Source organism: Acipenser ruthenus, chromosome 44 (assembly GCF_902713425.1).
Source record: "Acipenser ruthenus chromosome 44, fAciRut3.2 maternal haplotype, whole genome shotgun sequence".
NCBI classification, from domain to species: Eukaryota; Metazoa; Chordata; class Actinopteri; order Acipenseriformes; family Acipenseridae; genus Acipenser; species Acipenser ruthenus.
In genome coordinates this window covers 6,173,556-6,190,782 of record NC_081232.1, presented here as the reverse complement: position 1 = coordinate 6,190,782, position 17,227 = coordinate 6,173,556, and the positions used below count along the sequence as shown (strand labels likewise).

Below are 17,227 nucleotides of genomic sequence, written 5' to 3'. Positions count from 1 at the left end.
AATAATTTGTATTAACATTTTTTTTAATGCTTTTGTGTGACCAAGTTGACATTTCTTGAGGGACCACAATGTTTATCTTGTTGCCATAGCAACACAATTTTGGTGGGAGCATGGCAACTTCAGTTCCATGTACTCTAGGGGTAGTAAAACATTTTGGGACCAAACACTAGAGACTGCATTAAAAAAAAAAAAAAAGAAAAAAAGCCAAAAAGTCACAATTTTCTGAAAGCACATGTTTAAATGCCAGACACTACCCTTTACAATACACATAAACAGTGTATTTAAAGAGTGCTATAACTCCAATTACCATTGAAATAAATGCCAAACTTAGTCCCACATGAAAAAAACTCATTACAGATGTCCTAAATTCTGAATAGGCTTGCAGAGATATTCATGTACTCAATAATCCTTGACATTATTTTGACCGTGACGCGGTTTTCTTTCCACTACAGGACCGTGCTATTAGTGTGTGTTAATATTAATGCCTCCCTGACCCAACCGCAGCTGCTGTTAGACAAGATTGTACTAAAATGATTAATAATATTAGTTGGATTGTACAGCCACTACTGTGTTTAAAAAAATAAACTTATATATATACTTATAAATATATTTCTACACATAGAGATAGCAAACAACGAAAGCTGTGATCTTTTGAAGCTGTGTGTTTCTGGCTTGCCGTCTGTGAAAATGTTCTTTTGGGACCAGAGTTTGAAACCATGACTGCTTCACCTCCCTGTGACTGTCATGGTCATATTTCAGTTTTGTGTACATTGTTGGTATTCCTTCGGCTACATCTTTTGGAACATAATTCTGATATTTGTCTGTAGCCAAATTTCCGTTTGGCTGCCATGTTTTTTTTATTTTTTTATAAGCAGCGCCGTCCGCTGACTCTTTCTAATTAGAACCTCTGTCCTCCCGCCAAACACAACATTTGTGGCATACATTTTACCTGAACAAGCTAAAGTAAAGGGCTTTCATTGACCTTGAAACTAAAAGTCTGTATTGATTCATCTACCAGCACACGTTGAAAGTAACCGTGCTGGCAGTCTTACACAAGTACATTTTTCAAAGCCTTCGCCACCGTGGCGAACTTGGTGAAAAATACCGTAGTTGAGCCACAAGGGAAAACGTTTTGCTTGTGCGGCGACGTGGCGAGCGGCTAGCGGGAACGTGTTTAAAATGTACTGTATGCACAATAATAATAATGATTCCCTTCAGAACTGGGCAGACACATGGCAAATGACATTTAATAGAGAAAAGCGTAAGGTACTGCACGCAGGCAATACAAATGTGCATTATAAATATCATATGGGAGATACTGAAAATGAAGAAGGAATCTATGAAAAAGACCTAGGAGTTTATGTTGACTTGGAAATGTCTTCATCTAGACAATGTGGGGAAGCTATAAAAAAGGCCAAGATGCTCGGATATATTGTGAGAAGTGTTTAAATCATAAATCAAGAATTTAAATCAAGGGAAGTAATGTTAAAACTTTACAATGCATTAGTAAGACCTCCCTAGAATATTGTGTTCAGTTCTGGTCACTTCGTTGCTGCTCTAGAAAGAGTGCAAAGAAGAGCGACCAGAATTATCCTGAGTTTAAAAGGCATGTCGTATGCAGGCTAAAAGAATTGAATCTATTCAGTCTTGAACAAAGAAGACTACGCGGTGATCTGATTCAAACATTCAAAATCCTTAAAGGTATAGACAATGTCGACCCAGGGGACTTTTTTGACCTGAAAAAAGAAACAAGGACCAGGGGTCATAAATGGAGATTAGATAAAGGGGCATTCAGAACAGAAAATAGGAGGCACTTTTTTTACACAGAGAATTGTGAGGGTCTGGAACCAACTCCCCAGTAATGTTGTTGAAGCTGACACCCTGAGATCCTTCCAGAAGCTGCTTGATGAGATTAACTAACAACCAAACGAGCAAGATGGGCTGAATGGCCTCCTCTCGTTTGTAAACTTTCTTATGTTCTTATGTTCTTATATGCTTCGTTCCATTTCTGACGGCAAAATTAAATCTTAATTCACACAGAACAACCATCTTGAAGCAGAAACACAAATGACAGGCTTGCTGTTGATTTAAACACTTCCGCCTCTGTGGGTCTAATATTATGCCGTGGTTTCATTTATAACCTGGTTATTTGTTTTACAGTACAGATGTTTGGTCGAAATAAGTGTATTTTATATAAGCCAAAAATAAAAATGATTTATTCCTGAAAACCGTTTGCTATTCTCCAACCCCCTCATCCCTGGATCTTGCCCCCCACACCCCACACACACTTAGAAAGGCTCCGGCGTCGTTGACTGCAGTCATAATGAGTGCATTTCCATGATTAATTTAGCGTTCCTATGTCCAGTATGTACAGTCATTTGTGTGTGGGGGCAATATACGGACAGCTGGAACCTTGCTCGACCAATCACATTGCCAGCCCTGGATTATAAAACGTAATATACTGTGTTTATATTACTATTGTATAAACTGTATGTTGCATTGGATGAAGGCATCAGGCAAATACATTAACAATTTTAATAAAACATAACGTGCACTAATGTTGGTGTTGATTAATCAATACATTAATGTTGTAGGAAAAGTATTTCAAATGCATTTGGAATATTTAATCAAGTATGTTTAGTTTTGGTAGAGAAAGTATTCGGATTTGCATTTAGTTTTTCAATAAAAAAAAACAAAACTAGCTTTGAATGTTAATCTATTAAACAGTTTTAATGTTAATTTATTAAACAGTTTGTTAATTACTTACAGTAGAAATCGATGATTTTCCAGTCATTTTGCTTTTTTCTTAAGGGTTTTGAAAGAATCTTATGGGTTTGAAAAGTAAAATATACAAGTGACCATCAAAATGACTTAACAGGTACAAGTAACTTGTAGTTCTGTTGTGTGAATTGTCTTGAAACCGAACCACTGTTTGAGAAACGCGGTTCGATAATTCTGTCGCTGCGCCGTCTCCTGGCAACCAGATACGAGGAGCGAGACTCTTTTTATTCCTCTGTGCGCTCCGTAGCCGAGGCAGCCCCACAACACAATAATAAAAAAGGTAAGGCCCGGATTGAAATATAACAAAAAAATAATCAAATAAATAAAAATAAAACAAAAACTCAAGAATAAATTAAACTTTTAGTGAGCCCGGGATATTTGTGACCGATTGCACTGCCACAGCTTGGTTTCAAAAGCGGGTTTATATCTTAATCGTGTTTTATCCAGCACACATCGCAGAGCACAGTGTAGTGTTGTTTAAAGGGTTGGCGTCAATTGTTGTTTTTCAGTTCCAATTCCATTCCATTTTAATAATTTCCAACACATAATTGATCACAATTGCAACAGCAGCATTCTGTTAAAACGAGCGTGTCACAAATTACTGTTCGTCAATTAAATTGGCTTCATATCAAACAGTTGAACAATCGCAACAATGATTATTATGTCTCTAAAATATAAATTCCACCACATCCTCAGAATGAATTGGAATTAAGAAACATGAATTGAACCCGACCCGATGTTATCAGCTCCTTGTCCGCGCTTTCTTTGCAGATATTCCCCGCCATGGCGCTCGTCTCCGCCGACACACAGATCTCAGAGCTCCTCAGTGAACTTCATCAACTCATCAAGCAGACTCAGGTATCCATGCGTGTTTTTACATCGCTGCGATTACACGGATGGAAAAAAAGACACCTATTGCATAGTAGTTGCACCCATTCCAGGTTTTACTACAAGCTTGGTTAGCCATAGTGTGTATAGGTAACAAGCTCAGGTGTGTCTTATTATTATTTAACTCTGTGAAACCAGCAAAGGTCAGGGTATAAATGCAATGCAACGGGAGTCTTATTTCCATCCCTGCAATGTAATTCCAGTACTGTATAATATAGTAATATTAAACTGCAGTTACAATGCAGGAATGGAAATAAGACTCCCTTTGCACAGCAGTTTGATCCATTCCTGGTTTCACTAATAACACACCTGAACTTATACACACTGTGGCTAATCAAGTTTGTAGTAAAACCTGGAATGGGTTAAACTGCTGTGCAATAGGAGTCTTATTTCCATCCCTGTGTCTGTGTGTCACACTACATTTCTGCATATATCTGGAGAACCGATTGTCATAAAACTTGGTATCAACATTATTCAGCAGAAACTATTGAGAATATCAGATTAAGGGGATGTCTGTCTGGCTGTCGTTGATCTGTTGCTATCTCTGCAGGAGGAGAGATCTCGCAGTGAACACAATCTGCTCAACATTCAGAAAACTCACGAGAGAATGCAGACTGAGAACAAGAGTAAGTACACACCTCCTCCTCCATCCTTCAACAAGAGTGAGCACAAACCTCCCTCTCCTCCATCCTTTAACAAGAGTGAGCACACACCTCCCTCTCCTCCATCCCTCCATCCTTCAACAGGAGTGAACACACACCTCCATCCCTCTCTCTCCACCACCTCTCCTTCCCTCTCTACCTTCTGAGTCTGTATTTCTGTTTGTGTGTCTGTGTCTCTCTTTCTCCCACTCACTCCTTTCTCTCCCCTCTTGCAGTCTCTCCATACTACCGGACGAAGCTGAGAGGTCTCTACACCACAGCCAAGGCTGATGCAGAGGCAGAGTGCGGGTCAGTCGGTCTGTGTATCTGTCTGTCTCTCTGTTTGTTTGGATTGGGGTATAAACAAACCAGAGTGTCAGCGAGTCCCGATCTCTCTCTCTCTCTCTCTCTGTGTTGCAGAATCCTGCGCAGAGCCCTGGACAAGATCGCAGAGATCAAATCACTGCTGGAGGAGCGCAGAATAGGTGTGTGTGTGTGTGTGTGTGTGTGTGTTTCTGCTCTCTTCACCCCACCCCCCAGCTGTGCCAGATGTCTGGCTTGTATAGCGATGCTTCCCTCTCTCTTATCTCGCTCTCTCCTCCCCCCCCCCCCCCCCCAGCTGTGAAGATGTCTGGCTTGTATAGCGATGCTGACCCCCCCCGGAAGACCATGCGAAGGGGGGTGCTGATGACCCTACTGCAGCAATCAGCCATGACTCTGCCGCTGTGGATCGGGAAGCCAGGAGACACGTGAGAGAATAATAACATTAATATACATACTCTTACTGTTATTATTAATATTACTATTCATAATGATAGGCAAGCCGGGAGATATGTGAGAGAATAATAGCATTAATATACATACTCTTACTGTTATTATTAATATTACTATTCATAATGATAGGCAAGCCGGGAGATATGTGAGAGAATAATAGCATTAATATACATACTCTTACTGTTATTATTAATATTACTATTCATAATGATAGGCAAGCCGGGAGATATGTGAGAGAATAATAGCATTATTGCTAATATAAATACTCATACTGTTATTGTTATTAATGTCATTATTATTATTAATAATGATATTTAAGCCAGGGGACGTGAGAATAATAACATTGCTACTAATATAAATACTGTTATTATTGTAATTATTATTATTATTGCTATTATTAGTAATGATAGTCAAGCCAGGAGACACATGAGAGAACAGGATACCATTAATATTTTATTATTGATGTTGTTATTTACAATTACTACAATTACTTATTTATTTATTGCATTTATATAGCGCTTATTATACAAAAGTATCGCAAAGCACTGTACAGTACATAGCAGATAAAAAGAACAAACCACAATACGTTTGTGTAGCATGTCACACATACAACTGCCATAATCAGACCATGTAAACAATATTTAAATAACAGTATACACATAATACAAAAATACCAATTTTAAAGATATATTAAAACCCACTGAGATAAGAAAGCCGTTTTATAAAAGTGTGTTTTTAGTGTTGATTTGAAAACTCTAACGGTCCCAGCATCCCTGCCAAATTAATGTAGAGCATTCCATAATTTCGGAGCTCTACAAGAAAAAGCCCTACCTCCCATGTTGCTTTTGTTGACCCTAGGAATAAGCAGCAGCCCCACATCCTGTGATCTCAGAGTGCAGTTTGGAAGATATGGGGTCAGTAACTCCTGCAAATAACTAGGTGCTAATCCATTCAGGGCCTTTTAAGTTAACAGCAAAATATTAAAATTAATTCTATACTGCACAGGGAGCCAGTGTAATGAGGCCAAAATGGGTAATATGTTCACCACTTCTGGTTTTAATCAGAATTCTAGCGGTGGTATTCTGAACAAGCTGCAAGTGGGATACCACATGTTTTGGGACACCAGAAGAAAGTACATTACAATAATCAATTCTAGATGAAACAAAGGCATGCATTAGTCTCTCGGCATCAGATACAGAAATCATTGGTCTAAGTTTGGCTATGTTTCTCAAATGGTAAAAAGGTACTTTATAACTTACATAATATGAGTCTCAGATGAGAGATCAGATTCAAAGGTGACCCCCAAACTCTTAATTTCTAGTTTAAGTTTTGATTAGAGACTGCAAGGGTCGAGCTCATGTAATCCCACATTTCCTTTTAGTTGGTTCTGTGAGCCCAGACATCTTCAATAATGCCGAAAACCAGACTGAAACTGAATGTACCATTAAGAGTTAGAAATTTTTGTAATTGAATTGCAACAAATCTTTCTAGAACCTTATCTAAGAATGGTAGGTTGGAGATTGGCCTATAGTTATTGAGGACTTTAGGTTCCAAATTGTGTTTCTTAAGCATAGGCTTTACGACAGCTACCTTAAGTGCTGAGGGAACTATACTGGAGGAAAGTGAACCATTTATAATTTTTAAAATGTGGGTATTATTCACACCACAAACATCTTTTAATAGTTTTGTAGGAATAAGATCAAGAGAGCATGTAGTAGCTCTCATATGTTGAGCTAGCTCTGTCAGTTCCTGCAAGGTAATCAAAGAAAAAGCCCCCATAATAGGTGTAGCTGGTAAAATTCTGTAGGAGTTCTCAATAATAGAAGGTGTCTGTGGAATCTCAATTCTGAGGTCCAGTATTTTTTTTTTAAAGAAATGTAATGGCAGCTGTGAGAGGAGCCAATGTCAAGGGTAGGACTATTAGGGGAAGGATTAATTAATTTATCTAGGGCAGCAAAAATAAATCTAGGATTATTTGTATTTGTTTCAATTAAATTAGAATAATATGATGATCTAGCCAATGCCAGAGCCTTCCTATATTTAGCCAGGTGGCCCTTCCATGCGATGTAATGAACATGCAATTTAGATTCACGCCGTTGTATAATTGAACCACGGTGAGCTTTTTTTAAAAGTCACTGTCTGAGTTTTCATTGGCGCTACAGTATCTAAGATACCAAGATGGTGTTGTAGGTATTAACCAGCTCATCTACTGATGAGGACTCGGAGTGGTAATGACCTCAATACATCAGAAAGCTAAACAGCAGTTGAAGTATTAATTACCCGGGATTTAAATGTATGGTCCACAGTCTTTGTAGATACTGGCAGATTCACCTCAACTATTGTTGTTGTTGTTATTATTAACAACATACAAATATAAATTGGTGAAAATAAAATAAATTTGTCGCCTTACTTATAAATATAAACTAAACCCTTGATTTCCTTGATTCTCTGGTTTGGTAGTATTTGCCTCTGCTTGCTGTTGCAGCCCTCCGCCCCTGTGTGGCGCTATCCCGGCCTCCAGCGACTATGTGGCAAAGCCTGGGGATAAAGTGGCGGCACGGGTGAAGGCTGTGGACGGAGATGAGCAGTGGATCCTGGCTGAGGTGGTCAGCTACAGCCATGCAGCCAACAAGTGAGGGCGAACTACCAGGAACTTAATGTACCGCATCCCCCATAATGTACAGCATCAGGGGGTTCTGGGAGCTGTAGTTATTTTTTATAAATACTGTATTATAATTGAAAACCTTTAATACTACAGCCCCCATGATGTGCATGTCATAGGGAGACAGTCTGCAGCACAGCAGTGGATTCTAGGAGCTGTTTTTTATGTTTTTTTTTTGTTATACTATAATTTTATTTTAAAGGAAAACCTTTAGTTCTTTTTATAAAATACTGAATTTATTATTATTATTATTATTATTATTATTATTATTATTATTATTATTATTATTATATTGGAATGCCTTTAATGCACTGCTGTAGAGAACATAGGGTTTCTGGAAGCTGTAGTCATTTTTTCCTAAATCTGGAAATTGCTGTTTTGTTTTGTTTTTAGGTATGAAGTTGATGACATCGATGAAGAGGGCAAGGAGTAAGTCTCCTATTCGGTATCATTCTTTCTCTTATTCTTCACTGTTCCGTACACATTGTTAAAATAAAGCCGAGGGGACACTAGTCTGCAAGTTGCCAGAAAAAGTAGAATGACATCTGTTGCTTCTACAGTGTTGATTCTACTTTCATGGAACACCTTTCTACTTCATTTTGAAGTCAACCAATGTGGAAAAACAGCATTCAGACAGGAAACATAAAAAAATATCACATAAATACTGACTGCCCCTTCCTACAGTACTAGACACAACAAATTATTAATATTACAATTATGTAAATAAAGTTGTACTAGCTAATTGTGTATTTATTTATGAACCCCAAGGCAATATCATGTTATGTCATGATATTTGTATTTATGAGACCCAATATTGGGATCTATTTACTACCACTAGAAGAGGAGAAAATGTATTTATCAAACGGAAGCCTTTATTAACTCAAAATAGTTGTAGTTTATTATGACACAGCATGTCAAGCTGCAGATAATCCTATTCTCCATCTGTGTTCATTTTTTACTGATTTCTACTGGAACAGAAATATAAATATTTTCTCTCTGTGTCGTACTTTTAAATGAATGTTTTCTCATATCCTTTGAGACATACTCTTGTCTGATCAGGTTTTTTTTTATTTACCTTCAATTATTTGAACCACAGTGCATTTAGAGCTACAATATAAATTGTTTAAGTTATTTCATGTTGTTGTTCATGGAGACCAGCAAAGTGCATATTAGTTAGTTATAACTTTTATATCTGTACATACATATCTACAATACCAGCTTGGAAACAATCGGATAGGAGACTTTCCCTGACAACATTCCACACTGCCTTTCACTAGCGAGATAGCCAGTCACATGACTTTTCATTGGCTGACAAACCCTATTATGTAATGTTGCTTTCTACAAAATCAACTCTCCGTTGATAAAGTTGTTTGCAACAAAGTTGCCTGAAACTTGTAGATGAGAGGCCTCAACCATTGCAATTTTAAGTCAAGATCGAAAACCCTATTTTTATTTACCTATTTTAGAAACCTGTTTCTATCTATTGTTTCTGTTTTAATCATTATTATTATTTTTTTTACTGTTTTGCTGTTTTTTCCTGGGGTTTTTTAATGCACTAGTTTGTTTTATGAACTGTTGTTTTCTGTTGGTTTTGATTTGAAAACAAATCCCCCTTTCTACAGTTTTCTGGCAACGTAGACTAGCGTCCCCTCGGTTTTAGTCATGGCCTTCAATGACCTAGAAAGTGAAGCTGTTACAGACTTCCTGGAAAACAAGACAGGGCAAGCAAAATGAGAGCTCCTTTTAACCCAGTGTAGAACCAGATAGCATGTTTTGAAATGAAAATACAAGTTTGCTGTAACAGTGTATTTTTGTCAAAACTGCACATTTGAGAGCTGTGTATCGAATGGAAGTGCAAGACAGGTGAGATTCAGAGAATTATTCAAAATTCAAGAGGCTTTGATGGCATGACAAAATAAATGAAGTTTTGCCAAAGCATTTAAACAACAAACATCAACACTCGTACCCCCCTCCCACCAACCCCTTATACGCCTCTTCATCCTGTATACAACCCCAACCCCACTCCCTGTACTCCCCCTCCCCCACCTTCCATTCCCCCTCATATTTACAGTAACACAAGAGCCCCTTTCACACTGGCACTCCTACCCGGGTTACAGTCCCACGTAGAGTGAAACCACGTACCTGGGTCGTACCTGGGTTAACCTGGGTCCCAGCAACCCACCTCAGGGTGTGGGTCAACATGCTTTGACCCAAGTTGAGCGAGACAATGCATGACGGCAGACGAAATAACGTACTTGGTCAGGATTTGGTTTACCTGGTCAGTGTCAAAGACACAACACTATTCAGCCAGGGTAAAATCTCTTTTTAGCACTCTAGTTTGTTCTGTGTTTTTAATTCCTTTCCAGTATGACTTCTATGTGTTTTTTTAATTTGTAAATTTTTGTAATTATTGAGTTTGGGAGTTGTTTTTTCTTGGTGTTCTGAAGCTCACAGGGGTTCATTGGGCTCAGTTGGATGAGCTTCAGTACCAGTTGGCTGAGGGGATTTAGCCCTGCAAGCATTGCCGTTTCTGTTTAGCTGTAAAATAGCGTTTGCAATTTCCAGGTGTAATAATTCAGTTGGGCTTTTGTCCCATGTTTTATAGTCAGGGTTTGAGTGGACCCCACACTTTACTGCTATAGAGAAGAATCGGTTCAATAATACTGTCAACAATTTTAAGCCACATTTTTACTGGTGGTTTCATTTTGTTAAGTTGATTCTTTGACATAGAAAGCCCTGCGTGCCTTGTCTTTTAATGCATTCATTGCCAGGTTAAAACTCCCTGGCGCGCTGATGGCCAGACCCAGGTACGTGTAGCTGGTGCTGTGCTCAAGTGTGGTGTTGCTCAGAGTGAAGAGGGTGTTGCCATCTCGCCGTGGTGATTTTTCTCAGTGACGAGACTCTGGTGAATAGAGTGGTAGAGGAGGGGATCGTTGTTAAAGGCACTTTCATCTCCGTCCTGCCGCTCTCTTCACCGGCTATTAAATGGTTGAATGAGCCCCAATCAACCATAAATACTATTATGAAGTTTAATATCGACGGAAGCATTTACAATGTTTTTGACACATCTGAAGACATGAAATATTTTTGTGTGTGGTAAAGGGGGACACATTAGAAGGGAATATCCAGATAAAGCCGGTGAGCAGGAGAAACCAGCTGATGGAGCAAATAGTGAGGATGAAGCAAATAGATGGAGCAAATAGGGAGGCTGAGCCCGAGGAGAGAGTGTGGAGAAAAAGAATGTAACCGGAGAACAGCAGGGGCAAAAGCCAGCTCCGATAAGTGAAATGAGTGAGGTTAGTAACACAAGTAATGAAGGAAATATTAGTCAAACAAATAATGAAGGACTATTTACAGTAACCAATAAAAAGGGGAACACAGTGGGCCGAGAGAGTGGTCGGCAGTAGGTCGGGGAGCTTAGCTCGTCGGCCTTGCACGGCTGAACCGCTGATAGAAAGAAAGCGTAGAGTATGAGAGCGATGGGTAGGGTTCTGTCATGGACTGCTCGTTGATTTCTGAGCCCACTCTCCGTCAGCCTGGAGTTGGTGGGGGGGATATGCTCCAGAGTGGATTAAACATTTTTTACACAACACGAAAGGTAGAAGAGGTATTAAAATAGAGGATTTCTTTCCAGACCTTGAGCTGTGTGAGTACCACACAGTCAATACTGTGTCATTCTTTGCTTTGTGAACTTGACAATCCTGAGCAGTATAAATTAAAGAAATTGATCTCAAAAGTACGCAGACAGTAAGAAATGAGAAAATGTAATGGCTGTAAAACCTTTCGCGTCTTTCTCTCTGTTACTGGGTTTGTTTTCATCCTTTTTCATGGATAACCTCAAAAAAGCACTTTTAATGTAAATGGTGTTAGATGTGCATAAACGGTGTGTGTTTGAAATATATAATACATTTCTTTTATTCAAGAAACACACAGTAATGTAAATAATGAAATCAACTGGCACAAGGAGTGGAGGGCTGTTCATGAATAAGCGTCATGTTGGCTTTATAAAACGTTATGCCCCCACTGAAAGGTGAGACAGGGTGTTTTTTCAGATGTTAACTGAGTGTCAATCGGATGAGTTTTTATTTCTGGGGGCGGATTTTAACTGCACTGTAAATTACTCCATAGCAGGAATCGTACAGAACCACACCCCCAGTCTGCCAGAGAGCTCTGTGCTGTTGTAAATAGTTTTGACATAGTTGATGTGTGGTGAAATAAAATAACTAGAACTAGACAATATACATGGGTGAGAGCTAGCACCTCTATTTTATCCTGTGCCTGGTTAGATCGTTAGCAGTGGTGGGATGTTGGCAAAGTTCAGATCAGACAGTTTTGTCAACAGTAAAGAAAAGGGCTTGTAACCAGGAGGTCCCTGGTTCAAATCCAGGCTCACTCACTGACTCACTGGGTAACCTTGAGCAAGTCACTTAACCTCCTTGTGTCTTCTGGGTGAGACGTTGTTATAAGTGACTCTGACAACTATGCAGCTGATGCATAGTTCACACACCCTAGTCTCTAAGTCGCCTTGGATAAGGTGTCTGCAAAATAAACTAATAATAAAAAAAAAAAATTGTATAAACCTCCCAATTTAAAAATGTCATGCTATGTTCGCTTTATAAAGATTTTTCGTTTTGTATGTTGCATTTCGTTTTATTTCATGTTATTTCATATTTGCTAAAAACACAGGGCTCTAATCATTAATAACCTGGTGGACCCCTGGCTGTGGCACTGTATGGCCTATGGAGCCGCCTGCGGCGCTACTCGGGGAGCTACAGAGTAGGTTGGTGAGGTTCTTTTGGGATGGGCTGCACTGGCTCCGGCAGGGTGTACTGTACCTGCCCCTGGAGGATGGGTGGGGCAGGGCCTGATTGATCTGGCCAGCAGGGTGGCAGTTTTCAGGCTGCACCCTGCAGAAGTTACTGTTCTCCACAGAGCCGCTGAGTTGGAGGCCCTGGGCCTTTTGCTTTTTTGAGACAAATGGGGGGGGCTGGGGTATGACAGATACATGTTCCTGCTGGACACAACAAAACTGGACCTCTCCCAGCTCCCGCAGTTCTACAGTGGCTTGCTGCGTGCCTGGAGCCTGGAGTAACCCCAGGCTAATAATCCACAGGTACGGGGTGTTGTGCTTCAGAGGAACCTTTCCCCTCACTGATGGTAACTCCCACATTAGATACTCAGCCCAGACCAGGGGCGCTGCTGGACCCTGCTAGGCTCGTCAGTTTCTCCTCTGTGGCTGAGGCCTATATGTGGTGTGTGTGAAGGTGAGGCATGCTCCGACCCTGCAGCAACTGAAGGGAGCAGCTGGGGGTGGGGAGGATGTGCAGCTGGCATGGAGGGCTCTGTACAAGCACCCTCATCCTAAGAGATTTGCAATAGAGGATACTCCATACCATCATTGCCTGCAATTCCTTTATCGGTATAATAACCCCTGGAGCACCACACATTTGTCCTTTTTGTGGGTTGAAGAAGACTGTGTTCCATGCCTATATGGCCTGTGAAGCATTTTCTATAATGGGGAGTGCAATACAGGCAGAACAGGGGATGTGCATGTGTGACAGATAGCAAATGAATCCTAGTCAACAGGTCTCCCTCCCAATCTGTGAGGGCGCTGTATAACAGGATCAGTGTGCCCCATACTGGATGGTTTGGCAGTTCATTCCAGGGTCAGTCGGAAGTCGGCCATCCAGAAAGGAGGCGGAGCTACAATACCAGAAGTCATTGGAGGATACGTGATTGCACTCGCTACCGAAGGGGGCGTGACACAGGTTATTTCAGGGGATGTGATGAAGCAATCTGTTCCGTTGTTATGGTTTTACGAAAGGACCAGGAAGGAGTAAAAGCGAACCGTGAGTTTACGTGCTGTATTCTGTCTGTCTAATAATTGTTATTCAGCTCATCACGGAGCTGTCGCTACAAGGCCAGCTCTACACGCGGACAAAACGTCACCACTGTTTACCATTCACTGTCCTTCACCACATACACTAATAAGCACTCACTCTGGACTTGTCACTGTGTTTGTGTTTCGTGTATTATTCGTGTTGTTTATTATTTCGGGACTGTACCTCTTGGTATTACTTGTGCGAAACACAACGTTGTGTAGAGGTGGGTACTTATTATTTAAGAATTGCGAGCCTGCAACCCAGCCAAATAAAGGAGCTGTTTCATTGAACTTTCACTGTCGTGTGTGTGTGTTATTCCTGAGCCTGCAATCTACCTGTTCACAGCATGTCAGATTGCAAATTTTATTTTGGGACAGATCAAATTGTCAGTTTTAAAGGGCAGAAAAAGGAAAGTGGCTGGCAATGATAACATTTAATCTGCTCAGTATTTTTAGATTATTGCTGGCCATTAAGTTTATTTAAAATGATGAACAATATAGATACATTTGAATTTGTGTGGTGTGTAGACAATGCTACAGTGGCCCTGAAGTGCAAAACGAAAAAAAAAAGTATGCCAAAAAAAGTGTCTTCTAAAAAGCATTGTGTATTTTTTGTATAAAGCACACACCTTTTTTAATGCATGCCAATAAAATGAGTGTCTTCAAAAATGTAGTGGTGTTTTGTTTTTTTTGTTTGTTTGTTTTTTAAAGCATGCATCTTTTAAAATGCAGCCCAAGAAAAATGTGTGCCTGAAATAACTTTTTAAATGGATGTGATGCAGTCCCTTCGACCAAACTTGTGTAGTGGTTAAAACCAAGCTGTCAGTAGCAAATTTAAGTTTAAGTTTGATGGAGCATTTTATTTTGAAAATGAGTACTTTCAGTTAAACCCAGTTAAATGCATTTTAAAAGATGCACCTACGTTTTGAAGACACTCGTTTTTTAAAAAGGTGCGTGCTTTATATAAAAAATGCACACTGCTTTTAGAAAAATGCACACTACTTTTGCAGTTTTGCACTTTCTTGTGGTTTGTTGTTTATTTATTGATATGATATGTTGTAGGGGTAGAATGTTTTGATTTCAGAAAATTGTCTTTTACGTTCTGTTCAATTTTTCTTGCATATTTGACTAGATTTAAATAAGGTTTTGTTAAAAGTACAAAAAAGTCTCTCTTCTCCTCCACCAGGCGCCACACACTCAGTCGAAGGCGTATCATTCCGCTCCCCCAGTGGAAGGCGAACCCCGAGACTGACCCCGAGGCTCTGTTCCACAAGGAGCAGCTGGTGCTGGCGCTGTACCCCCAAACCACCTGCTTCTACCGAGCACTGATCCACGCACCCCCGCAGAGGGTAAGAGAGAGGGGTACCACATAATAATGCTGTGTGTGTCACTGTGTGTGTATTGGGTGTTGATTATTCTTCTCTAGCCTCAGGATGATTACTCTGTGTTGTTTGAAGACACCTCATACGCTGATGGATACTCCCCCCCGCTCAACGTGGCCCAGAGATACGTGGTGGCGTGCAAAGAGAACAAGAAGAAATGAATGAGAGGCAGAGGAGAGACAACATACTTGGGAGATAACATTTTTATAAATATTTTTTGTGTGCATTTTTGTGAAAAAATAAAGAATGAGGAATTGTATATTGTTTTTTTTTTGAGAGTCTCTCTGTTTCCATGCGTTGTTGCAGACACATGGCAAATGACATTTAATATAGAAAAGCGTAAGTTACTGCACGCAGACAATAAAAATGTGCATTATAAATATCATATGGGAGGTACTGAAATTGAAGAAGGAATCTATGAAGAAGACTTAGGAGTTTATGTTGACTGAGAAATGTCTTCATCTAGTCAATGTGGGGAAGCTATAAAAAAGGCCAACAAAATGCTCGGATATATAGTGAAAAGTGTTGAATTTAAATCAAAGGAAGTAATGTTAAAACTTTACAATGCATTAGTAAGATCTCATCTAGAATATTGTGTTCAGTTCTGGTCACCTCGTTACAAAAAGGATATTGCTGCTCTAGAAAGAGTGCAAAGAAGAGCAACCAGAATTATCCCGGGTTTAAAAGGCATGTCGTATGCAGACAGGCTAAAAGAATTGAATCTGTTCAGTCTTGAACAAAGAAGACTACGGAGTGATCTGATTCAACCATTCAAAATTCTAAAGGTATTGACAATGTCGACCCAGGGGACTTTTTCAATCTGAAAAAAGAAACAAGGAACAGTGGTCACAAATGGAGATTAGATAAAGGGGCATTCAGAACAGAAAAGAGGAGGCACTTTTTTACACAGAATTGTGAGGGTCTGGAACCAACTTCCCAGTAATGTTGTTGAAGCTGACACCCTGGGATCCTTCAAGAAGCTGCTTGATGAGATTCTGGGATCAATAAGCTACTAACAACCAAACGAGCAAGATGGGCTGAATGGCCTCCTCTCATTTGTAAATGTTCTTATGTTCTTATTTTAAATCACTCCTGCTCCACATAGCCTCATTATATCCCGTGCACTGATACCTATACACCAACATTAACACAAAATACACACGGGTGGGGCACAGTGCCACATATCTCCCCCTTTGTGCGCAGCACACATGGCCTTAACGGCGACCTCCCCCCTTAAAATCCCCAAAGTCTTGCTCAAAGTCTCAGGCCACGAACAGAGACTTCAAGGGGTTCATGCAGGCATGCTGACAGCAGGGCGAGTTACTCTTCCCGCTGTACTACCGGCAGCAGAAATGCTGGCAGCAGATGTGCTGATAGCATCGGGGCAATCTTTCCTCCCGTTGCACTACTGACAGCGGAAATGCTGCCAACGGCCAGGCTGTCAGCAGACGTGCTGACAACGCCATGGCTGACTCCTTCAGCCGGGGCAATTCTGGCAGGGAAAGGCTGCTTTTTCTAACGTTGGCAGCGGAAATGCTGGCAACAATAAGGCATGACATGCTGACAGTGCCAAGGCTTGGCTCCTCCAACTCCCAGCAAATCCCCAAAGGTGGGAACTGCAGGCAGTCTCCCCTGGTGGTGAAGGTGAGAGCTGCAGGCAGTCTCCCTCTGGTGGTGAAGGTGGTAGCTGCAGGTGATCTCCCTCTAGTGGTGAAGGTGGTAGCTGCACACAAAAGAAATGGCGCGTTGGCCAAAATAGACAGACAAAACAGACGAAACGAAACCAAACAAGTAGAATGCTGGCCCTCTAGCACGTTAGCAATTGATATTTTCTTATTATTTTACTGTCCTGCTCTCCTGTTCTCCACTCTCAAACACAGACAACCCAGTGAGTGAAACGTGCACCTATAAATATATACAGTTGTACCGGGATTCAATTACTAATTAATTATTCACTTGAATCCCAGCACGTGTGAACTAATTTATGCAGATGTGTTGACAGCACCGGGGCAATCCTTCCTCCCGTTGCACTACTGGCAGCGGAAATGCTGCCAACGGCCAGGCTGTCAGCTGACAACGCCATGGCAATTCTGGCAGCGGAAAAGCTGCTTGTTTCATTGTTGGCAGCGGAAATACTGGCAACAATAAGGATGTCACAGACATGCTGACAGTGCCAAGGCTTGGCTCCTCCAATCCGCAGAGGTCAGCAACAAATTAT

General features: G+C 40.5%; 1 protein-coding gene across 3 annotated transcripts; it reads left to right on the top strand.

The window, feature by feature from the left end:
- Positions 1-2,926: 2,926 nt before the first annotated feature.
- sgf29 (SAGA complex associated factor 29) lies at positions 2,927-15,268 on the top strand. 3 transcript variants are annotated; one of them, XM_033998216.2, is made up of 10 exons: positions 2,938-3,061; positions 3,553-3,639; positions 4,220-4,295; positions 4,547-4,619; positions 4,731-4,795; positions 4,930-5,059; positions 7,570-7,716; positions 8,140-8,175; positions 14,814-14,976; positions 15,054-15,268. In XM_033998216.2, the coding sequence occupies exons 2-10, from the start codon at positions 3,565-3,567 to the stop codon at positions 15,168-15,170; spliced, it is 882 nt and encodes a 293-aa protein (XP_033854107.1). In that variant the 5' UTR covers positions 2,938-3,061; positions 3,553-3,564; the 3' UTR covers positions 15,171-15,268. The 3 variants fall into 3 exon arrangements, with proteins under 3 accessions (XP_058868442.1, XP_058868441.1, XP_033854107.1); XM_059012458.1 differs by having other exon boundaries at positions 2,934-3,061; positions 4,547-4,795; XM_059012459.1 differs by lacking the exon at positions 15,054-15,268 and having other exon boundaries at positions 2,927-3,061; positions 4,547-4,795; positions 8,140-8,191; positions 14,814-14,950.
- The last annotated feature ends 1,959 nt before the right edge of the window (positions 15,269-17,227 follow it).

Coding starts and splice junctions, on each gene's coding strand:
- sgf29 (XM_059012458.1), top strand. CDS start 3,565: ATGGCGCTCGTCTCCGCCGACACACAGATCTCAGAGCTCCTCAGTGAA. Junction 5,060..7,569: donor ATCGGGAAGCCAGGAGACAC/GTGAGAGAATAA, acceptor TTGCTGTTGCAG/CCCTCCGCCCCTGTGTGGCG. Junction 14,977..15,053: donor TCCACGCACCCCCGCAGAGG/GTAAGAGAGAGG, acceptor ATTCTTCTCTAG/CCTCAGGATGATTACTCTGT.